This window comes from Pogona vitticeps, chromosome 6 (genome assembly GCF_051106095.1).
Source record: "Pogona vitticeps strain Pit_001003342236 chromosome 6, PviZW2.1, whole genome shotgun sequence".
Classification (NCBI taxonomy): domain Eukaryota; kingdom Metazoa; phylum Chordata; class Lepidosauria; order Squamata; family Agamidae; genus Pogona; species Pogona vitticeps.
Window position 1 is genome coordinate 104397873 of NC_135788.1, and position 24810 is coordinate 104422682.

Here is a 24810-nt window from a genome sequence, read left to right on the forward strand (position 1 = left end):
CACTTACCAGGCCTTGGTAGCCCCCAAACAGCAGGAAAAAGAGCAGGAAACAGCTAAAAGCTGACACCCAAAAAGAAGCCTGGCAGCCATTGTGTGATTTTCCCCCGCTCCTGCACCCTCCTCTGCCCGCCTATCAGCTGATGGGCTGGCTCTGAAGAGGCTTGGGGAGGCTTGCTCAGCACCTAAAAACCCTGCCTGTGTGTCTTTGTGCTGAAAAAATCAGCACAACATGGTTTAAAACATGATTTAAAATTGGCTTTGTTGAAAAAAAAAGATTTCTAAAGTGCTTTGCAAACTGTTCCCTGCCTTCCTCCTCGTTTCCTGAACCTAAGGGGAAAAAGAAAAAATATCCCCCATCTAGTGGCAGAAGGCGGAATAGCAGCTTCCCATTAGTTTCTATGGACAGAAAAGAGCAGATACAGATTAATGGTTTTCAATGCATTCCTATGGGAAATGCAGATTCGACCTAAGAACTTTTCGACCTAAGAACCACCTTCCAATACAGATTAAGTTCGTAAGTCCAGACCCCACTGTAACCATGAAACTTAACCTCGGATCAGTACCAAATTTGGTATGGATGTAGCAGAAAGTCTGCACTCACTGTGTGCTAAATCTGGGGACATTTGTTCAAAGAGGTTTTGTGTTGTGATTTTTTTAAAACAAATAATAACACTGTTTTATCCCCGTACAGAAACAGGACTTCTGAGAATTCAGAAGGACCTATTTGCATCGCGTAGCATCTTGGCCAATCAGAATGTGTCTCCAATCAATCCACAGAGCAGATGCCAAGGCCTTCTGTGTGAAAGAAAGAAGACATAGTAGAATGGAGAGTCTCCCATTATGGAGTGTTTTGGAAAATTTCTTCTTGGAGCTGAAACACCCAGAATTATCCCTCCACCATAGTTATCTTAGTGTCATGAGTTCAGCTGAAGATCCAGAACCTGAGGGGTTAACTACAGCTGAGGAGAATGTTGAGCAATTAGAAGCAAAGACAGCTGAATCTCCACCAGATTCTCCTCCCCCAGTAGCCAGGGTAAGGGCTAGACTTCAGCAAAGATTTTGACTCAAAGGTCAGAGGGTCGCCTGAATGCTGCCGGCAGAAACATCAGGTCAGCTAGCCCTGAGCATTGACAGGATGAAAGGCTACCAGCAGTTCAATGACTGTTTTACTATATAAGCAGCTCCCAGATGGCTGGGAAGCTCGTGGAAGCAACAAGTCAAATCTCTGGCTTGCATCCACGCTTCTGACTACCTTGAACCTTGTTCTTTGGACCCTTGGCTTTGGACTCTGACCCTGGACTACATTGTGTGATTTAGCTTTTGACTGTGACCTTGGATTTACGGTTTGTGATTTGTCTTTGGCATTTTGATATTGGCTCTTCATTCTCTGAACTTTTGACATTGGACTGGCTTATCGGTCTCTCCTGTTGAAACCCCCCGGGAACGTGACACTTAGGCTTTTACTTAGAAACATATCCTCTCTTCTCTGGTATGATCTATGCTCACGCCTGTATGGCCCTCTACATATAGCTTTCCTTTCACAGCAACTGTGATAATGAGACATTTGTTTTTGGTCCTTTTAAGGAACAACAGAATAACAGCACATAAAGTTGCCAACATATAACATTTTATTCCAACATGTATTACAAAGGGCATCATTATTGTAGGAAGACAATATGATGCTTAGTGACAGTAATTGACATACAGAGTAATTGCTTCTATCTTTTACAAAGAATCATGTATATACAAATTTTGTATCCTGCTCCACATACAATAGCTGATAGAGGAAGGTCAAAATAGAGGTTCTTATTAGTTTACTTATTAAATTCAAGAAAAGGCAGTCCCGAAACCAGCAAAACCAGGGAGCCAGACAGGGGACAGATTGTATTTGTCTTCAGTGTGGAAGGGATTGTCACTCTGGAATCGGCCTTCTCAGCCACACTAGATGCTGTTGCAAGACCTCTATTTAGAGCATGTTACCATAGTTTCTTGAGACTGAAGGATGTCTACTAGCAAGACAAAGTGGGGATACAACTGGGAGAGGAAGGTGTCATGGTATATTCATTCCATAAAAACTATTTTCTAAAATTAATATTTGCATAGTAGCATTCATAGATCGACCTATAATCACCATATGAGCTTGAATTTAAACAAAATCTTCACATGGAAACATACAGCCCTGATTTTTACCCAGTTCCAGAACAGCATTTTCCACTCATGTTAAGAAAAACTCTACACTTCAACATTTTGAAGGTGATATCTGTACTACCCAATTAAGTTCTTTATGAAAACAACTAAGAGAAAACAAACCAGAGAAATTCCTGGTGGGAAACAATTATCAACCCAATGATAATTACACAGACAATGGAGGGGGGCATGAGGAAGAAAGGAAACAACTCACAAATTCTGCACTACACAAACATAAATAAAATGTACCCCTAAAATACCTTAGAATGGTATTTAAAGAGCACTTGCCTGATAAGAATACAACATGGGTGGACAAGCTGACCTTTTGCTTATACTAATATTAGTAGCTATAATACTAGCCCCCCAACCAAAAAATAAGAAAACATCATGGAAGAAGTGATTTAGGCATCTAACTACAGAGCCAAAGGTTGGGAATTCATTTCCCCACTATTCTTCCTTGACAGCAGCTGGATTATAGGGTCCCTTCCAGTTCTGCAGTTCTAAAATAACACCTCTAGCATATCAGATTTTTAAATATATTAAGTAAAACCAACTTTTTGGGGTGAACTATAGAAAATAAGCCAGATATCATTTCTCTGCGGCCCTGCACATCATTGACAGTAGACCAGTATTATGAAGACTACCACACTATATCTCTTCTGGGCATACTTACGCTTTTCCCCCCATTGCTCCTTCACTCCTCCAAAGAGTTTGGAGTATCAAAAACCTCTCAAAACTGTATCTAGGTTTGAGGCCACTGTCATTGAAGTCCCATTCAATAAAGCGTTCAGATATGGTGGCATTTCTGACTGCTGTTTACTGCATTCGTATTCTCAGAGTAGGAAGGTCAAAATAGAGGATCTTATTAGTTTACTTATTAAATTCAAGACAAGGCAGTCCCGAAACCAGCAAAACCAGGGAGCTGGACGGGGGACAGATTGTATTTGTCTTCAGTGTAGAAGGGATTGTCACTCTCGAATTGGCCTTCTCAGCCACACTAGATGATGTTGCAAGACCTCTATTCAGAGCATGTTACCATAGTCTTGAGTCTGAAGGATCTCTACTAGCAAGACAAAGTGGGGATACAACTGGGAGAGTCTACTACTAGCAATGGTCCCTTAGCAGCTGTATGATCTCTGTGTGTTATACGGACCCAATGAATGTAACAGGCATAGCAGATTCAGAGGTGTACAGACAGTGACTTGCCTTCTGATGACATTATCTTTTCTAACCTTCAGTATGCTGTGCCTTTCCAGCATGCATTGAGACTCACCCAACTTCATTAATTAATCTTAACAAACGTACTTGGATCTGGATACTGAAGTGGTCCTAGCATAAGACAACTGATTACAGAAGCCAACATTAATATCCAGCTTTTATACAATTTTATTCTTGAAGAATACATCTAAGCATGGCTTTTGAGGAAAGTACCACATCTAACAGTCTGCATAGAGCATTCTTGATCTCTTTGTTTCTCATGCTATAGATGAATGGATTCAGCATGGGAGGAACTGTGGCATATATCATAGCAAATGCTATATCCAGATTGGAAGAGGTATTGGTGACAGGCTTTGCATAGGCAAAAAGTGCACTGAACATAAACAGAGAGACAACAGTCAGGTGGGGAATGCAAGTGGAGAAGGCTTTTTTCTGACCATGCACAGAAGGGATCCTGAGGACAGTAGCAAAGATCTGCACATATGTTCTGATGATGAAGATAAAACATCCTAACCCTACAGCACAGCTTAATACTAAAAGCCCAGCCTCTGCTAAGTAAATATCAGAGCACGAGAGCTTTAATAGCTGTGGTATCTCACAGTAGTACTGATCAACAATGTTAGAACAGAAGGTGATTGCAAATGTACCACAAGTGTGCAATGTGGCATAAGCGAGACTAACAATCCAGCCAATGGCCACCATGTGAAGACAGGCTCTCTTATGCATAATTCTCTCATACTGGAGTGGGTTGCAAATTGCAACATTCCGATCATGGGCCATTATGATTAAGACAATGAAGTCTGATGATAGAAAGAAGAAACAAAAGAAAACCTGAGCAACACATCCAGCAAAGGAAATGGATGTATCATTCATAGCAGAAATGGCTATTGATTTGGGTACTGTGACAGAAATAGCACCAAGGTCTAGCATGGCCAGATTCAAAAGGAAGAAGTACATGGGAGTGTGCAGTCTGTGATCAACAGCAATTGCAAGGATGATGATAAGATTCCCTGCTAGTGCAATCAGATACAACACTAGGAACACAAAGAAGTTTAAGATCTGTAATCCTCGGATGCTTGAGAACTGCAGCAACAGAAAGGTAGATGTGGAAGTACGATTGTTCATGTTGTCTTCAGTACTTGCATATCAGCTGTAGAACAACAAATACAAAACTCTTAATATACTCAGAAAATGAGATGCATTAAATTGCCAATGTTGATTATTCAAGTTAATATAAACGGACTCCCTTTAATTCAGCAAGGACATCTATCAGACATTTCTTTGCTTAATCATTGGGGTCAAACAATTATTTGTCATAGTACTGGTGTTCTGGTCTCATGTACCTGTAGTGCCTTCCTTTTCTCAGTATTCGGCTTTCTCATCCTACTCTAGGCACCTGTCTCACACTTGGACAGCCCATCCAGACCCAGAATTTGATTGCCTAAAATCCCCAGTGGTTTCATGTATGGGTGCAATACATGAAATATGTAGATAGTGAATGCATAAGACACATGCGCATATAATGAAATAAGATTCTTTTCATCAATCCTGTGCATACTCCTTGCAATGCTGGAAATGGGATTATATTTTCATATAATCTCCATCCAGTCCAGATCCCAGATAATTCAGACTGTCTGAACAGCTGGAGACTAGGTGCTTACATTTGGCTTTAATGAGTCCCCTCGCTGACATTCTTCTCAGATACTCCCTCTGTATAAACACTAAATTTTTGTGTATGCAGAAAACTAGAACAATCCTGGTGTAAGAGATTCAAATGGAGATATGACTGAAAGTGAATATAGATCTTGTCTCCTTCACTCAACCGTGTGTGTATGTAAAAATGGTGGATTGTTATAACATGAAGAATTAAAAAACAGAATGAAAAATAAACTTTTTGTAAATGAAAAAGTAAAATTGGTGAATTGCAATGAGGTACAAACATGGAGGAAACTAGCATCATTGAACTCTATGCTGTTTCACACAGAAAACAATTTCTTCAGCATTTAAAGTCTCAAAACCCAATTTCATTAAAAGAGAAGTTTTTTAAAACAAAAAGGAGATATACTAGTGATTAAGCAGATTAAGTTGCAAAATATTTAATCAATGTAATCAATAAGTAAATGATTGAGTTCACACATCGAGAAGTTTCTGTTCATGCTAACATAAATTCTTAATTGTGGAATTTATATAATACAAAACAAGTTGGATTTGTGTTTCCAGGAAATGTCTTTCTACTCTAGTTAAAATATTACTATAGTTTGGTAGCACTAGCAATCATTGATCAAATAAATGTTATATTGGATGGGTGAGCTTACACAAGATTACTTTCATTATAAATGTTCATATTAATGTGAAATTACACAAGATCTTGCCTATGCTCACTCTTACATTCTCACATGCACAAATACACAAGCCAACTGAATTGATAGTTATTTGCATAGGATTTACACATAATATCATTATTAGGTCATAATAATATACATGCACAATTCATTTAGCAAATAGCATGCCAAGTGGCTGCTGCAAATTTAATTTGAACAATGTAACAAGTTCTTCCTCAGCATCATGATGTTCGAAATATATATATGAGCATTTGAAAATATTTTAGCAAAGACGTGAACAAGTCACAACAAATACTGTATATTAAATTCTTTTTTTATTGTACTGAAGTCAATAGATTTTTGGCAGCAAAATGTTCTTCCCAAAACCCAGATTATAAATAAAAAGAGATAGATAGGCCAATAGCAAAAATTAAGAGAAAAGAAGAGAAGAGAAGCTGGACAGATGATAAGAATGTTAATGTTCTAATATGCCCAATTTCATAAAACTTACCCAAACACCATTAAATGGTTTTAAATAACCACTTGCATTTTCATGCATTTTGCTCCAATTTCCCAAAAAGTAATCTAGTGTAAGGTCACCCAAACACCCTTTAAATCTTCATCTTGAGATTACTACAGGATGCCTGCCTTGTTTCTTTTCTGTTCCTTTTAATGGCTCTTCCCTCAACTCCTGAGATTCCCAAAGGCTTCCCTGGGCAAAGAGGAGCCAAAGGGAGCCTCAGAACTTACAATGGACAGATAGGAAGCTTTTCATTAGTGTAAATTCAACTCTTCCATTGCCTGATCTGGATTAATCAGGGTGCAAAGTTACATCATTATCTCATGTGAGCCTCCCCAGTTTTTAAGAGCTTTGTTATATATATATATACATATATATACATATACATACATACATACATACATACATACATACATACATACATACATACATACATACATACATACATACATACATACATACATACATACATACATACATACATACATACATATATATATCTGTCCCCTGAACAGCTCCCTGTTTTTGCTGGTTTCGTGACTGCCTCTTTGCCTCAGCCTGCTGAACAAGGGTCTCTTCAAATTGGGAGAGGCCATGCTGCACCGCCTTCCTCCAGGCTGAACGCTCAGATGTTTCCTGTATGTTGAGGTGCATTCCTAAGGCCTTCAGATCCCGCTTGCAGATATCCTTGTATCGCAGCTGTGGTCACCCTCTGGGGAGGTCACAGCTGTGATTCTCCCATACAGGACATCTTTTGGAATCCAAACATGAGCCATTTTCACGACATACCCAAGCCAATGTAGACATCGCTGTTTCAGTAATGAATACATGCTAAAAATTCCAGCACGTTCTACGACTACTCTATTTGGAACGTTGTCCTGCCAGGTGATACCAAAAATGAGTTGGAGGCAACGCATATGGAAGGTGTTCAGCTTCCTCTCCTGCCGTGCACGAAGGGTCAAGGACTCACTGCAGTACAGGAGTGTGCTCAGGACACAGGCTCTGTAGATCTGGATCTTGGTATATGCCGTCAGCTTTTTGTTAAGCCATACTCTCTTTGTGAGTCTAGAGAACATGGTAGCTGCTTTGCCAGGGCATATGTATTTATTAATTTATCGATTAACTATTTAATTCTATTGTAAAGAATATCTACTGAATTAATTGTTCAATTAATTAATTACCCAATTAATTTCCTGCTTGATTAGATCAACAATTATTCGTTATAATAAATTAGCTATTGCTTAATCAAATTGATTTTACTGCCCAATATATTTTATTTAATAATTAATTCAGTAATCAATTAATTATTAATTTAATAAAGGTACCACTTAGTTTAGTATTAATTCTTTATTATTCTTAATATTATTTTTGTGCTTCTCCCCCTTTTTAAACTATTATTTTATTTATCTATTTTATTACTTTTATTATTTTTGTTATTATTTGCTGTAATTATCCAACTTTCTAATTTGCTTTCAACTTCCCCATTTTCTAATTTGATTTAATTTTACGTTTTTCTTTTAATTTAATTTTTTTTACTGTTGCACACTTGGTTAGGAGGTTGTCCGGTCCCGCAGACAAGTTGCTTCCAACTGTTAGCACTTAAACGCAAGGGGGGGGGTAGGCGCTCTCTTAAGTGTAAAACACAAAGCGGATTCCCAAGCCTTGCCAAAGAAACTCCTCCAAAAAGGTAGGTAACAAATCCTTAAAGCAACTGAAATTATCATAGAGCCAAAAGAAATTAAATTATAGCCTCCCGCTAATGTAAAACACGGCAGCACTCAGTTAATTTTTTGCTTGTGGCTCACCCGACTATTGTCCTCAATCCTACCCCGTCTTCCACTAGGTAATTTTTTTGTACTAAACCCGTCTCTGACCTTTCCTGCTGTTTGCTTCTGTTTCCCTTTTATTAATATTTTGTTATATATATATAAAACTTTCACGCTGCTGCGCGGCGGGCGTGAAGCCATTCCGTCACTTCCCCCCCTTGCCCGCTCAAACTTCTTAACAAAATTTAAGTGAAGAAATTATACAATTAATAAAGTAACTCAATGAAATTAATAAAGCAACTATCAAACTTAGACCCTGGGAGGAAGCCGATGCTTGGAGTGTGTGGGAATATATGCCAGTGTTGAGCTCCGTGGGAAGCCATCCGAGACAAAAAAAACTTCAATAGCAGATTAAGGTGGCACTAGCAAGGAAAAGAAGTTTCAGTAGTGACTTTAATCACAAAAATCTAATTTACAAACATGCATGATATTTTTGGATTACAGTTTAATAAGTTTTTGCTATCAGGTCATATAGGGGGCCTTCAATAAAGAGTGTCAACAGAATTCAGAACATGAATTGGGAAGGATAAATGATAAGATCAGTGATGAATCTGAAAATAATACGTTCAGAATCATTTCTAAAGACGGATAGAAATGGTTTTAGAAGAAAACCTGAAATTTAACAATTTCCACAAAGCAGCCTTGAGCTCTTTGTTTCTCATGCTATAGATGAATGGATTCAACAGGGGAGGAATTATAGAATAAACCACTGCAAATGCCACATCCAGAGCTGAAGTGGTATTAGTTGGGGGCCTTGCATGAGCAGAACCTCCACAGAGTATTAACACAGAGACAACAGTGAGGTGAGGAATACAGGTGGAGAAGGCTTTTCTCTGACCATGTACTGAGGGGATTCTGAGCACCGTAGCAAAGATCTGCACATATGTTTTGATGATGAAGATGAGGCTTCCTATTGCTATACTGCAGCTGAGTACAATAAGCCCAAATTCCACAAGATAAAGGTCAGAGCAGGAGAGCTTTAATAACTGTGGGATCTCACAGAAGAACTGACTGACTGTATTAGAACAGAAGGCATTTGCAAAAGTGCCACCAGTGTGTAATAGGGCATTACAAAGACCAGCAAACCAACCTAGTGCTACCATATGAAAGCAAGCTTCTTTGTGCATGATTCTTTCATACTGGAGTGGTTTGCAAATAGCAATATTGCGATCATGAGCCATTATAATTAAGACACAAAAACCTGTAGTAAAAAAGAAGATAAAAAAGAACACCTGTGCAACACATCCATAATAAGAAATTGAAGTGTCATCTGCAAGGGACATAGCAATGGATTTGGGCAGTGTGACTGACACTGAGCCAAGGTCTAGCACTGCTAAATTGGACAGGAAGAAATACATGGGAGTGTGAAGGCGGTAATCCAAAGCCACTGCAATAAGAATGAGAAGGTTTCCAATTATTGACAGCAGGTATAATGCTAGAAATACAAAGGCATGTAAGATCTGCAGTTCTTGGACATCAGAGATTCTCATCAGCAGAAAAGTAGATTTTGAAGTATGATTATTCATATTGTCTTCACTATTTGCATATGATCTGTAGAGAAAATAACAGAAGAATTGTTAATATTTAAATTCTAAATAGTTTATTTAAACTTTGTTGTTGTTTAGTCTTTAAGTCATTTAAAGGAATGGGTTCCAAACCTCAGGCCATGGACCCCAGCCTTACCTAACACTAAGTCGGTAATTTTCCAAAATTGGTATTTTGTTAGAGGGGTTCCGTCCTCATGTATGAAAAAATAATCATGACCGTGTCCTCTAACCTTTAAGTAAACTCCTATTGCTTTTACCGGACAAAAAGATTTCTATTGAACAGGGACCTAAAGTAAGGTTTGCTCCCTTCCCTCGCTGGTCTGCCTTGGACCGGCAGATGCGAATTTGCACCATATCCTCTGCTAACGTCACATCGTGCCATTGTAGGGCTAAACTCGATGCATCGCCTTTCCCAGCTGCTACCACCTCGCTGATCCTTAGGGCACCGAAAAATGTCAGCAAGGAGGCAGCTTGAAACAGTACTGCTTCAAAGGTGTCCCTGCAGATATTTGGCAGCAACTAGCTAAACCCCTTCTATTAAGGAACACTGTAAACTGCTGCAGGTGCTCCATGGGAGCAGGCCACAATGGTTCCCAGTCTACTGATCTCCTGAACTCCTGGAACTCTGTACTCACTGCCCGGTATGCCTTCCGCACCCTTGGAGCCAGGGCCAGGCCTATAGCTCTTTCGGCGTCCTCCTGCCAATTTGCCAGACCTCTGCTGGTAGTCTGTCTGGACGCCACTGGCTCCTGAATCTAACTCCCTGAACCACGGGATCTGTCGGCATGATACAGCATCAGCCAAGCTGTTATCCAAACCAGGGATATATTTTGCTTGGATAAGAACATTGAATTTCAAGGCACGTAACAGGATTAATTCAATCTGCATAACAAAGTGGTCCTAGCGTAAAATTGCAGGTCACAAAACCCAAGATGATATCCAAATTCTTATACAATTTTGTTCTTACAGGATACATTTAAGCATGAGTTACCTGCTCACTCTCCACACTGGCATATAATTATGATATACAGTTCCCTGATATTACTGTTTTGCATAGGGTGGGGGAAAAGACTTCATCTACTTGTGTTTCTACTTAAAATGATCCATTCTTCCTCTTTAAGAGCTGGCATTCTTTGAGATACAAAATAGATGTTTGTTCTGCCTTCACAATGGATATTGAGAGTTAAAATGGATTGCACTGAAAATAAGGACCTTTTAAGCACCAGCTGGATCTCACCAAATTTCACTGTGCCAGGAAAAGTGTAGTTCAAGACAAAGTGGGGACACACCTAGAGAGAGTTCTCTAAGATAAAGGGCAGGCCCTTAGTAGCAATAGGCCTTTAGTGTGTATAATGATGACCCAAAGAATGTAACAGGCATAGCAGAGTCAGAGGTTTCTAGACCACGACCTTACTTCGGTTGACTCTGTCTTTTCAAGTCCATAGTATGCTGCAACCTTCCAGCATGCATTGAGACTCTTCCAATTTAATTAATGAATCCTAACAGAATTAATTTGATCTTGATACAGATACGGTTCAAGCAAAAGGTTACAAATTATGGAAGCCAATATTCATGTCCAAATTTGCATACAGTTTTATTCTTACATGACACATTTAAACATGGCTTAGAGTCAAGTTCCAGATCTAACATTTTTCACAGAGCATTGTTTTTCATGCTGGGGATCAATTGTTCACAACCATAGGTCCCCAGGTGTTCTTGGTCTAAAACTCCCATAAGCCTTGACCAGTGGCTATGGTGGCCAGGATTTCTGAGAGTTGTAGTCCAGAAACTTCCAGGGACCCAGGTTTGGGAACCACTGAGGTAAAGGAATCAATTCAGCACTGGAGGAAATACCGGTATGTATACTGTATATCTTGGGAAATCCAATTACCAGATTAGAAGAGGTATCAGTGGAAGCTGTTCATAGGTAAATAATACAAATAATGCAATATTTCAAAAAATATAGAGGCAGTATAACTGAAGAGGGTAAACATGAATTGGGAAAGATAAATGAAAAAGTAACAAGGGAATCAGGATTAATACACAATATGAATAGAACTGCATTAGTACACAATTCACACTAAAGATCAGATGAAATGGTTTTAGAGGAATGTCTGAAATTTACCAATTTCCACAAAGCACTCTTGAGATCTTTGTTTCTCATGCTATAGATGAATGGGTTCAACAAGTGAGGAATTATAGAATATGTCACAGCAAAAGCTACATCCAGAGCAGATGATGTATCAGACCGAGGCTTTGCATAAGCAAAGATTCCACAGAATATCAACATACAGACAACAGTGAGGTGAGGAATACAAGTAGAGAAGGCTTTTCTCTGACCATGTGCTGAGGGTATTCTGAGCACTGTAGCAAAGATCTGCACATAGGTGTGGATGATGAAAATAAGGCATCCTATTGCTGTACTGCAGCTGAGTACAATAAGCCCAACTTCCACAAGATAAAGGTCAGAGCATGACAGCTTGAGTAACTGTGGGATTTCACAGAAGAACTGACTGGCTGTATTAGAACAGAAGGTATTTGCAAAAGTACCAACAGTGTGTAAGAGTGCATAAAAAAAACTACTAAAGCATCCTATTGCTACCATATGAAAGCAGGATCCTTTGTGAATGATTCTTTCATACTGCTGTGGGTTGCAAATAGCAATGTTGCGATCATGAGCCATTATAACTAAGATACAAAAGCCTGAAGTTAGAAAGAAGAGATAACAGAAAACCTGAGCTACACATCCAGCATATGAAATTGAAGTGTCATCCATAAGGGACACAGCCATAGATTTGGGCACTGTGACTGACACTGAACCAAGGTCTAGCATAGCTAAATTGAACAGAAAGAAGTATATAGGGGTATGAAAGTGATAATCCAAGGCCACTGCAATGATAATGAGAAGGTTGCTAGTTACTGACATCAGAGACAATACTAGAAATAGGAAAAAGTGTAAGATCTGTAGTTCTCGGACATTGGAGATTCTCATCAGCAGAAAAGTAGACATCAAAGTATCATTATTCATGTTGTCTTCTGTACTTGCATATGATCTGTAATGAAAAGAACATAAGAACTATTAATCTGTTACTGCCAATGAATTGGTTAACTTAAACAGAATATGTTATGTTTTCTGCCATCAAGATGGAAACAATTTAAAGTGACCCTAATCTAGCTTTCAAGATAAGTGAGATATTTAACAATATTTACCAGTTCCACACCTTTAGTGAGCTTCTATAGTTGAGCAGCCTCTTGAGTCCTTTACTGTCCCTCTATTTACTAAACAACTGATTGAACCTTGCTGGGCGGCTCGCTTTTGCCTCCCTCCTCAGATGACGTGAGACTCTTAGTCGTGTGGTAATTGTCGTTGGTGAGAGGAGGGAATGTTAGGTTATTTAAGGGTGTTCCACCCTCTCCCCGCCCTCTTCCTTTCCTGGCGCCAGTGAAAGAGAGAGCTCCAATACACTGCGCCTTTGCTTTTGCAAGTGAATCATTGTTTGGAATGGAAAAGGTGGTTCAGAAAAAAGTTTCCAAGGAAGAAAGGGAAGGGAGAGTCTTGGGTCCTTTCACATCACCCCCTCTGGAAACCTTAAGGGTCTCACCTTTAGGAATTGTTCCAAAAAAGGTACAGGGAGAGTTTAAATTAATACATTATTTGTCCTACCCTGAGGGAGAGTCGGTCAACAATTCCATCCCTCAGAAACATTGTACAGTGTGCTGCATCTCTTTGAGGAGGAGGTTCACATGATACTGAAGTGTGGTGTAGGGGTGGAGATGGCAAAATGTGATATTAAATCAGCTTTCCAGATTTTGCCAGTTCATCTGCATGATTTTGATCTGTTAGGCTTTCATTTTCAAGGATCCCTCTATGTTGACAGAGCCTTACCCATGTGTCAGGCGCAGCACTTGAGCGTTTCAGCTCGTTTATTGAATGGAAGCTCAGAAGCAGGGTGGGCCGTAAGTGTAAGGCCCATTACCTTGATGATTTTCTTTTTTGTGGTGAGAGGAACACAGGGAGGTGTAAACTTATCCTGAACACTATCCAAGCAATGGCAGAGGAGATAGATTTACAACTGGCAGAGGGAAAAAACAGAAGGACCAACATTGAGCTAGACACTGTACAACAGACATCAAAGTTGCCAGGCAACAAATTAGCTGACCTTAAAATTTGGATTGCATCACTATTACAAAGGAGAAAGGTGTCTCTGCAAGAGCTGCAAGAAATCATAGACCATCACGACACCATAGAGTCATGGTGCTGGGACGTGCCTTTTTGCATCAGCTTTGCAATGTGATGGAGGGCCTGCATCACCCATTGCATAGGACTAGGGTTACGCAAGGTATGAGGGAGGACCTACAAGTCTGGAATCAGTTTTAGCAGGTTTTAATTGAATATCTTTCTGGAGAAGTGAGATAGGGTTGAAGGTGGATTTTCCAGGTTCATTCAGACACTGCGAGCTCCTTAGGTTTTGGGATCTATTTCAGAGGGAGATGATGTAGCAGCACATGGCCTGAAGATTGGCATCAGGCCCGTATTACCAGGAATCTAACATTCCTTAAATTCTTCCCAGTAGTAGGCACACTGTGGCTATGGGCAGAAGAATGGTCAAACTCTGTTGTACATTTTTGGTTCGACAACCTTATGTCTCATTCAGAGAGGGTCATGGAATTGATTAGGGCATTCACACTGCAGGCCTTGAAATTCAACATTTTGGTTCAGGCACAACACATTCCAGAGATAGACAATAGTTTAGCTGCTGCCTTGTTGCATCAACAGATCAGGTGGTTTAGGGAGCTAGATCCAGGAGCCAACGAGTTCCTGGAGATTCTGCCCCCAGAGGCTTGGCAGCTTGGCACGAGGATGTGGAAGATTTTCCTACCCCATAGGACAAATCACTGATGAAATAAATGTCCTCAGAATGAACACCTACTATTCATGTCAATTTACTGAGAAACAGAGCATATCACTTTAGCTTCTCTGCTCTACTTTTCCAAAATAATTTAGATATATTTTCACATTTATTGTATAACAGCCTTAACAACTGATTTCTCTTTGGGTGAGAAGTAGTTAACTAATCTAAAAAGGAGTCCGCTTCTGGGGATTTCCCCTGCATGGTGTCACTTTGTGAATGGTAGTGAGCAGAAGAGGGCACCCAGTAGACCACCTTGACTGCTACCAGTATTGTTGTCAACATTCAGGCTGCCCTTTGCTATGTAAGACTTGGCATCCTTTTTCCTGCTGGCAATGCAAGCAGGATATTGTGTAGCAATATTGGGCCAAATTCTGGTTTTTGGAATCATAGGTACAAAAGCCCAATATGCCACATTCATTAACCAGAGGGTTTTAAGGAACTGAATCCAAATCAGCATTTCTCTCCAGAATCTAGGCATACGTGGTTTCAAAAGGAATACTCTGCAGTGACCATAGCCAAAATCCTGATCTTTATGTAAATTGGCAGAAGTCAAATACAATACCATAAATCACGCTATTGATGTGCCACTAGTTAAGAAGCTGAAGTTTACATATCTCATTGTATAGTATATAACAAGATGGGGATTTAAATAGTAGGAAAGGATACTGGACAAAAGGAGTACCAGCCATGAAATCCATTTAAAGTGGAATAAACTTGCTTAATACAGTATATGATAAATTTAGTTTCCAATACCCAAATTCACAAACAAAGGCTGCAGAGAACAAATAAGACATGTCTAATTTGTTTGTTTCATAGGGAATCAGTTCTTATATCTGTTCTAAACTATTTGGAGGTTTCAGTTCAATCTGAGAGGAAGAGGGATTAATCTCTATGGTCCCACGAGACCCTTTGTCCATTGTGCATCCTCTAATAGCTGGCAATATGTCTGGAAATTTCTGTAGGAAATTTTCTCCCCATACCCATTTGTATATCCACAAAGTTTGGTGACTTTTGGTGTTTCATCTCTTGGATTCTTAGGGTGGAAACAGACCTCTACGTATTAATGCTTCAGTAGAATCCAGAGTTGGGAGTGGGCAGCTTACTATTTTGGTCTACAACATCCAGAACACCAGAGATAACAAGGCTACGTGCACAACTGTAGACCACCCCAAATTAATTTTCCCATCTCTGATATGATCAGAGATGATGCCTGTATTGAATACTAAAGATAGGGACATTTGATTTTAACCTTTTTATACTGATCTTCTGACCAATCATGAAAATTAGACAATTGGTTATAGTCTCATTAAGTGACAACAGAAAAAGTGATCAAGATGCCAACATAGAGTATCTCATTTTATTCCAACACGACTGTGCATTACACAAGCCATAGTGATTGTATGAGAGCAACATGATATTTTCAATAATGGAAACATTAAACAGATTAACTATTTCAGTCATTTGTTAATCAAGATATTCCACAAGCAATAGTTAATAGAGCCAAGTGTCCAAGTATATCCATCCCATGATAATTGTATTTTTCAATGAATATTTGCATAGTAATACCCATTATAAATAAAATATTTATCCTCTGGAAATAGTTCACATAGACACACGGCATTGTTCTTTTAGACTCTTAAACCACTACAGCATTGTTTCCTCATGCTAACTGAAGCTCTGCTTTCCAGGGTTATCTGCTTGATGTTTCACATCGTCTACAACTTAATAATGTTCTATTTGAAAACAACAACGACGATGAGAAGAAACAAACTGGACAGGTTCGTGCTGGCAAAATGTATATGAAGAGGAAACCTTCACAAACCAGATCTGTCAATTAGATGGACAGTGAGGAGAGAGGGGAGAAAAGAGAGACATGTGGAGAAAAAGAAACGACCCACAAACTCTGAAATATACACAAATATAAATAGAATATCCCCTCAACTACTCTAGAAAATTGTTGAATAATCACTTGCCTTGTAGGATTGCGATTCTTCTCCAATTTGAGTTAAGGCATGATACAGCACAGGTGCATGAGTTGACTTGTCTGCATTTATAGTAGTAGCTCTTCAGGTGTAAATGAAGCAGCCAACCGTATTTGCAGCAGCATGTTTATGGCATACAGGAAGGGAAAGCACTATAACTCTGCTTTGATTTCTTGGGATCATATTCTCAAGGGTCCAGAACACCTGGTTAAAAACAACAACTAAAAAAATAAACTCTTGATCCTCCTGTGCAATGTTCTAACACACTTCTGTAAGCACCCAGGGAGATCATTAGCATCACCCATTCATGTCTCAATTCCTAGAATTAATGATTTGTACTATTTAACTATTCTTCACAAGCACTGTTGGGGCAAAATGCCAAGGTTGAAAGAAACAAAACAAAAGCCATAGGAACATATGGGATATTTTTTTAAGTGTATGAAATGAGATGTGATCCTGAAAGAGCAAAATACAAAGAAACCCTTTGACCAGTCAGGCAGCATTCCATAAAGACTCTAGCCTCCCTATAAATGATAAAGAAAAATGATAGAATAACACACAAATGTGCACACACACAGAGAGAGAGAGAGAATTATTGTACAATGTGCAAATATGTTAATATGCTTTTGCTCTCAGATCTTGTACGTGGACTTCAAATATTGGCAAAGGACCAATATACAGTGGTGCCTCGCTTAACGAGTGCCTCGCTGAGCGATGAAATCGCTTAACGAGGCACTCTGGGCCATCACTGGAGCATTCGCTCAGCGATGGCCCCTATGGGGTTTTTTCGCTTTGCAAAGATCGCTAAGCGATTCGCTTAGCGATCTTCGCAAAATGAAGCCGGGGAGAACAGCTGAACGGTGGTTCCAAAATGGCCGCCGGAAGGTCCGGGCCGCATTTTCGCGCCCTGCCCTCGCTTAACGAGGGTGCGAAAATGGCGGCACTATGAAGAAACATCGCTGAACTGTGAGTTTTCAAGCCATAGGAACGCATTGAACAAAGTTCAATGCGTTTCTATGTTTTTTTTTTGTCCCGTTTAGCGATGTTTCGCTATAGCGAAGGTTAATCCGGAACGGATTAACCTCGCTATGCAAGGCACCACTGTATTCTCGAAGGCTTTCACGCCCAGTATCCAATGATTATTCTAGGTTTTGTGGGCTGTTTGGCTGTGTTCCGAAGGTTTTTCTTCCTAATGTTTTGCCATTTCTCTGTGGCTGGCATCTTCAGTGGACAGGGGTTAGAATTCTGTCTGTGTTCTTGTCTAGTTAGTGGGATAGTTGAGTATTTGTAGCTGTGGGATCGGCTTTTTGTTATTATGGTAATCAGGGTGTATTTTGCTATGGGTGTATTGTTGCAATAAGGGCGGAGATGGTCTGTCACTGTGATTGATGGGTTTTGTTATCCAGTCTTTTGTGTGCAGTGATCACATACATGTTTGTCGATCTCTTGCAGGCTGAATTTTTTTAGTACTGGGAGCCAGGCTTTGTTGAGTTTTAGACTTTCTTCTTTTTTGTTGAAGCTCTGCTGATGTTTGGGGATTTCAATGGCTTCCCTCTGTAGTCTAACATAATGATTGCTGATGTCATCCAGTAGTTCTGTGTTTTAAAATAGGATTTCATGTCCAGCTTGTTTCAGGGCATGTTCAGTACTACCGATTTTTCCGGTTGTTATAGTTTGCAGTGTCTTTCATGTTCTTTGATTCTAGTGTGGATGTTGCATTTTGTGGTCCCAATATATACCTGGCCACAACTGCAAGGTATCTGGTATACTCCTGCAGTGGTGAGAGGGTCCCTTTTGTCCTTTGCTGACCATAACAGTTGTTGTATTTTCGTGGTGGGACTGCATACTGATTGTTAAGTTGTGTTTTTTCAAAAGTTTCCCCATGCAGTCCATGACTCCTTTGATGTGTGGCAGAAAAAATTATTTGTGGGTGGCTGTTTTTCTTCTTCAGTTCAAAGTACAAATACATTGTGCATTAGCAGTATTCAACATTCCTTATGACAAATCAGAAAAGTGCCCATAACAAAAAAAATATACAGTGGGGTCTCGACTTACGAATGACCCTACTTGCGAACAATTCAACTTACGAACCCGCCCTATAGAGGAAATAAGGACTCGACATACGAACGACCCTCGAGTTACGAACGGGGAAAAAACTGCCCCCTCCCTCCCCTTAGAGGCTTCTGGAGGGGAAAAAAGGGTCAGAAACTTTAAAATAAATAAAAGAAAGTCACTTACCAGGCCTTGGTAGCCCCCAAACAGCAGGAAAAAGAGCAGGAAACAGCTAAAAGCTGACACCCAAAAAGAAGCCTGGCAGCCATTGTGTGATTTTCCCCCGCTCCTGCACCCTCCTCTCCCCGCCTATCAGCTGATGGGCTGGCTCTGAAGAGGCTTGGGGAGGCTTGCTCAGCACCTAAAAACCCTGCCTGTGTGTCTTTGTGCTGAAAAAATCAGCACAACATGCTTTAAAACATGATTTAAAATTGGCTTTGTTGAAAAAAAAGATTTCTAAAGTGCTTTGCAAACTGTTCCCTGCCTTCCTCCTCGTTTCCTGAACCTAAGGGGAAAAAGAAAAAATATCCCCCATCTAGTGGCAGAAGGCGGAATAGCAGCTTCCCATTAGTTTCTATGGACAGAAAAGAGCAGATACAGATTAAATGGTTTTCAATGCATTCCTATGGGAAATGCAGATTCGACCTAAGAACTTTTCGACCTAAGAACCACCTTCCAATACAGATTAAGTTCGTAAGTCCAGACCCCACTGTAACCATGAAACTTAACCTCGGATCAGTACCAAATTTGGTATGGATGTAGCAGAAAGTCTGCACTCACTGTGTGCTAAATCTGGGGACATTTGTTCAAAGAGGTTTTGTGTTGTGATTTTTTTAAAACAAATAATAACACTGTTTTATCCCCGTACAGAAACAGGACTTCTGAGAATTCAGAAGGACCTATTTGCATCGCGTAGCATCTTGGCCAATCAGAATGTGTCTCCAATCAATCCACAGAGCAGATGCCAAGGCCTTCTGTGTGAAAGAAAGAAGACATAGTAGAATGGAGAGTCTCCCATTATGGAGTGTTTTGGAAAATTTCTTCTTGGAGCTGAAACACCCAGAATTATCCCTCCACCATAGTTATCTTAGTGTCATGAGTTCAGCTGAAGATCCAGAACCTGAGGGGTTAACTACAGCTGAGGAGAATGTTGAGCAATTAGAAGCAAAGACAGCTGAATCTCCACCAGATTCTCCTCCCCCAGTAGCCAGGGTAAGGGCTAGACTTCAGCAAAGATTTTGACTCAAAGGTCAGAGGGTCGCCTGAATGCTGCCGGCAGAAACATCAGGTCAGCTAGCCCTGAGCATTGACAGGATGAAAGGCTACCAGCAGTTCAATGACTGTTTTACTATATAAGCAGCTCCCAGATGGCTGGGAAGCTCGTGGAAGCAACAAGTCAAATCTCTGGCTTGCATCCACGCTTCTGACTACCTTGAACCTTGTTCTTTGGACCCTTGGCTTTGGACTCTGACCCTGGACTACATTGTGTGATTTAGCTTTTGACTGTGACCTTGGATTTACGGTTTGTGATTTGTCTTTGGCATTTTGATATTGGCTCTTCATTCTCTGAACTTTTGACATTGGACTGGCTTATCGGTCTCTCCTGTTGAAACCCCCCGGGAACGTGACACTTAGGCTTTTACTTAGAAAAGATATCCTCTCTTCTCTGGTATGATCTATGCTCACGCCTGTATGGCCCTCTACATATAGCTTTCCTTTCACAGCAACTGTGATAATGAGACATTTGTTTTTGGTCCTTTTAAGGAACAACAGAATAACAGCACATAAAGTTGCCAACATATAACATTTTATTCCAACATGTATTACAAAGGGCATCATTATTGTAGGAAGACAATATGATGCTTAGTGACAGTAATTGACATACAGAGTAATTGCTTCTATCTTTTACAAAGAATCATGTATATACAAATTTTGTATCCTGCTCCACATACAATAGCTGATAGAGGAAGGTCAAAATAGAGGTTTTTATTAGTTTACTTATTAAATTCAAAAAAAGGCAGTCCCGAAACCAGCAAAACCAGGGAGCCAGACAGGGGACAGATTGTATTTGTCTTCAGTGTGGAAGGGATTGTCACTCTGGAATCGGCCTTCTCAGCCACACTAGATGCTGTTGCAAGACCTCTATTTAGAGCATGTTACCATAGTTTCTTGAGACTGAAGGATGTCTGCTAGCAAGACAAAGTGGGGATACAACTGGGAGAGGAAGGTGTCATGGTATATTCATTCCATAAAAACTATTTTCTAAAATTAATATTTGCATAGTAGCATTCATAGATCGACCTATAATCACCATATGAGCTTGAATTTAAACAAAATCTTCACATGGAAACATACAGCCCTGATTTTTACCCAGTTCCAGAACAGCATTTTCCACTCATGTTAAGAAAAACTCTACACTTCAACATTTTGAAGGTGATATCTGTACTACCCAATTATGTTCTTTATAAAAACAACTAAGAGAAAACAAACCAGAGAAATTCCTGGTGGGAAACAATTATCAACCCAATGATAATTAGACAGACAATGGAGGGGGGCATGAGGAAGAAAGGAAACAACTCACAAATTCTGCACTACACAAAAATAAATAAAATGTACCCCTAAAATACCTTAGAATGGTATTTAAAGAGCACTTGCCTGATAAGAATACAACATGGGTGGACAAGCTGACCTTTTGCTTATACTAATATTAGTAGCTATAATACTAGCCCCCCAACCAAAAAATAAGAAAACATCATGGAAGAAGTGATTTAGGCATCTAACTACAGAGCCAAAGGTTGGGAATTCATTTCCCCACTATTCTTCCTTGACAGCAGCTGGATTATAGGGTCCCTTCCAGTTCTGCAGTTCTAAAATAACACCTCTAGCATATCAGATTTTTAAATATATTAAGTAAAACCAACTTTTTGGGGTGAACTATAGAAAATAAGCCAGATATCATTTCTCTGCAGCCCTCCACATCATTGACAATAGACCAGTATTATGAAGACTACCACACTATATCTCTTCTGGGCATACTTACTCTTTTCCCCCCATTGCTCCTTCACTCCTCCAAAGAGTTTGGAGTATCAAAAACCCCTCAAAACTGTATCTAGGTTTGAGGCCACTGTCATTGAAGTCCCATTCAATAAAGCGTTCAGATATGGTGGCATTTCTGACTGCTGTTTACTGCATTCGTATTCTCAGAGTAGGAAGGTCAAAATAGAGGTTCTTATTAGTTTACTTATTAAATTCAAGACAAGGCAGTCCTGAAACCAGCAAAACCTGGGAGATGGACAGGGGACAGATTGTACTTGTCTTCAGTGTGGAAGGGATTGTCACTCTCGAATTGGCCTTCTCAGCCACACTAGACGATGTTGCAAGACCTCTATTCAGAGCATGTTACCATAGTCTTGAGTCTGAAGGATCTCTACTAGCAAGACAAAGTGGGGATACAACTGGGAGAGTCTACTACTAGCAATGGTCCCTTAGCAGCTGTATGATCTCTGTGTGTTATACGGACCCAATGAATGTAACAGGCATAGCAGATTCAGAGGTGTACAGACAGTGACTTGCCTTCTGATGACATTATCTTTTCTAACCTTCAGTATGCTGTGCCTTTCCAGCATGCATTGAGACTCACCCAACTTCATTAATTAATCTTAACAAATGTACTTGGATCTGGATACTGAAGTGGCCCTAGCATAAAACAACTGATTACAGAAGCCAACATTAATATCCAGCTTTTATACAATTTTATTCTTGAAGAATACATCTAAGCATGGCTTTCGAGGAAAGTACCACATCTAACAGTTTGCATAGAGCATTCTTGATCTCTTTGTTTCTCATGCTATAGATGAATGGATTCAGCATGGGAGGAACCGTGGCATATATCATAGCAAATGCTATATCCAGATTGGAAGAGGTATTGGTGACAGGCTTTGCATAGGCAAAAAGTGCACTGAACATAAACAGAGAGACAACAGTCAGGTGGGGAATGCAAGTGGAGAAGGCTTTTTTCTGACCATGCACAGAAGGGATCCTGAGGACAGTAGCAAAGATCTGCACATATGTTCTGATGATGAAGATAAAACATCCTAACCCTACAGCACAGCTTAATACTAAAAGCCCAGCCTCTGCTAAGTAAATATCAGAGCACGAGAGCTTTAATAGCTGTGGTATCTCACAGTAGTACTGATCAACAATGTTAGAACAGAAGGTGATTGCAAATGTACCACAAGTGTGCAATGTGGCGTAAGCGAGACTAACAATCCAGCCAATGGCCACCATGTGAAGACAGGCTCTCTTATGCATAATTCTCTCATACTGGAGTGGGTTGCAAATTGCAACATTCCGATCATGGGCCATTATGATTAAGACAATGAAGTCTGATGATAGAAAGAAGAAACAAAAGAAAACCTGAGCAACACATCCAGCAAAGGAAATGGATGTATCATTCATAGCAGAAATGGCTATTGATTTGGGTACTGTGACAGAAATAGCACCAAGGTCTAGCATGGCCAGATTCAAAAGGAAGAAGTACATGGGAGTGTGCAGTCTGTGATCAACAGCAATTGCAAGGATGATGATAAGATTCCCTGCTAGTGCAATCAGATACAACACTAGGAACACAAAGAAGTTTAAGATCTGTAATCCTCGGATGCTTGAGAACTGCAGCAACAGAAAGGTAGATGTGGAAGTACGATTGTTCATGTTGTCTTCAGTACTTGCATATCAGCTGTAGAACAACAAATACAAAACTCTTAATATACTCAGAAAATGAGATGAATTAAATTGCCAATGTTGATTATTCAAGTTAATATAAACGGACTCCCTTTAATTCAGCAAGGACATCTATCAGACATTTCTTTGCTAAATCATTGGGGTCAAATAATTATTTGTCATAGCACTGGTGTTCTGGTCTCATGTACCTGTAGTGCCTTCCGTTTCTCAGTATTCGGCTTTCTCATCCTACTCTAGGCACCTGTCTCACACTTGGACAGCCCCTCCAGATCTAGAATTTGATTGCCTAAAATCCCCAGTGGTTTCATGTATGGGTGCAATACATGAAATATGTAGATAGTGAATGCATAAGACAGATGCGCATATAATGAAATAAGATTCTTTTCATCAAACCTGTGCATACTCCTTGCAATGCTGGAAATGGGATTATATTTTCATATAATCTCCATCCAGTCCAGATCCCAGATAATTCAGACTGTCTGAACAGCTGGAGACTAGGTGCTTACATTTGGCTTTAATGAGTCCCCTCGCTGACATTCTTCTCGGATACTCCCTCTGTATAAACAGTAAATTTTGTATATGCAGAAAATTAGAACAATCCTGGTGTGAGAGATTCAAATGGAGATATGACTGAAAGTGAATATAGATCTTGTCTCCTTCACCCAACCATGTGTGTATGTAAAAATGGTGGATTGTTATAACATGAAAAATTAAAAAACAGAATGAAAAATAAACTTTTTGTAAATGAAAAAGTAAAATTGGTGAATTGCAATGAGGTGCAAACATGGAGGAAACTAGCATCATTGAACTCTATGCTGTTTCACACAGAAAATAATTTCTTCAGCATTTAAAGTCTCAAAACCGAATTTTGTTAAAAGAGGTTTTTTTAAACAAAAAAGGAGATATAGTGATTAAGCAGATTACATTGCAAAATATTTAATCAATGTAATCAATGAGTACATGGTTGAGTTCACATATTGAGAAGCTTCTGTTCATGCTAACATATGTTCTTAATTGTGGAATTTATATAATTCAAAACAAGTTGGATTTGTGTTTCCAGGAAATGTCTTTCTACTCTAATTCAAATATTACTATAGTTTGGTAGCACTAGCAATCATTGATCAAATAAATGTTATATTGGATGGGTGAGCTTACACAAGATTACTTTCATTATAAATGTTCATATTAATGTGAAATTACACAAGATCTTCCCTATGCTCACTCTTACATTCTCACATGCACAAATACACAAGCCAACTGAATTGATAGTTATTTGCATGGGATTTACACATAATATCATTATTAGGTCATAATAATATACATGCACAATTCATTTAGCAAATAGCATGCCAAGTGGCTGCTGCAAATTTAATTTGAACAATGTAACAAGTTCTTCCTCAGCATCATGATGTTCGAAATATATATATGAGCATTTGAAAATATTTTAGCAAAGACGTGAACAAGTCACAACAAATACTGTATATTAAATTCTTGTTTTATTGTA

General features: G+C 39.5%; 4 protein-coding genes across 4 annotated transcripts; all 4 read right to left on the minus strand.

Annotated features, from left to right (window-relative positions):
- Positions 1–1626: 1626 nt before the first annotated feature.
- LOC144583699 (olfactory receptor 14A16-like) lies at positions 1627–8341 on the minus strand. The gene has a single exon (XM_078378107.1). It carries the CDS (start codon positions 4528–4530, stop codon positions 3574–3576), a length of 957 nt encoding a protein of 318 aa, XP_078234233.1. The 5' UTR covers positions 4531–8341; the 3' UTR covers positions 1627–3573.
- Positions 8342–8650: 309 nt separating this feature from the next.
- On the minus strand, positions 8651–10649 carry LOC110071022 (olfactory receptor 14C36-like). The gene has a single exon (XM_078378750.1). The coding sequence runs from the start codon at positions 9596–9598 to the stop codon at positions 8651–8653; it is 948 nt and encodes a 315-aa protein (XP_078234876.1). The 5' UTR covers positions 9599–10649.
- Positions 10650–10792: 143 nt separating this feature from the next.
- Positions 10793–13186, minus strand: LOC144583700 (olfactory receptor 14I1-like). Its single transcript, XM_078378108.1, has one exon. The coding sequence runs from the start codon at positions 12645–12647 to the stop codon at positions 11700–11702; it is 948 nt and encodes a 315-aa protein (XP_078234234.1). The 5' UTR covers positions 12648–13186; the 3' UTR covers positions 10793–11699.
- Positions 13187–21279: 8093 nt separating this feature from the next.
- LOC110086478 (olfactory receptor 14A16-like) lies at positions 21280–23535 on the minus strand. The gene has a single exon (XM_078378109.1). The coding sequence runs from the start codon at positions 23274–23276 to the stop codon at positions 22320–22322; it is 957 nt and encodes a 318-aa protein (XP_078234235.1). The 5' UTR covers positions 23277–23535; the 3' UTR covers positions 21280–22319.
- Between the last annotated feature and the right edge of the window lie 1275 nt (positions 23536–24810).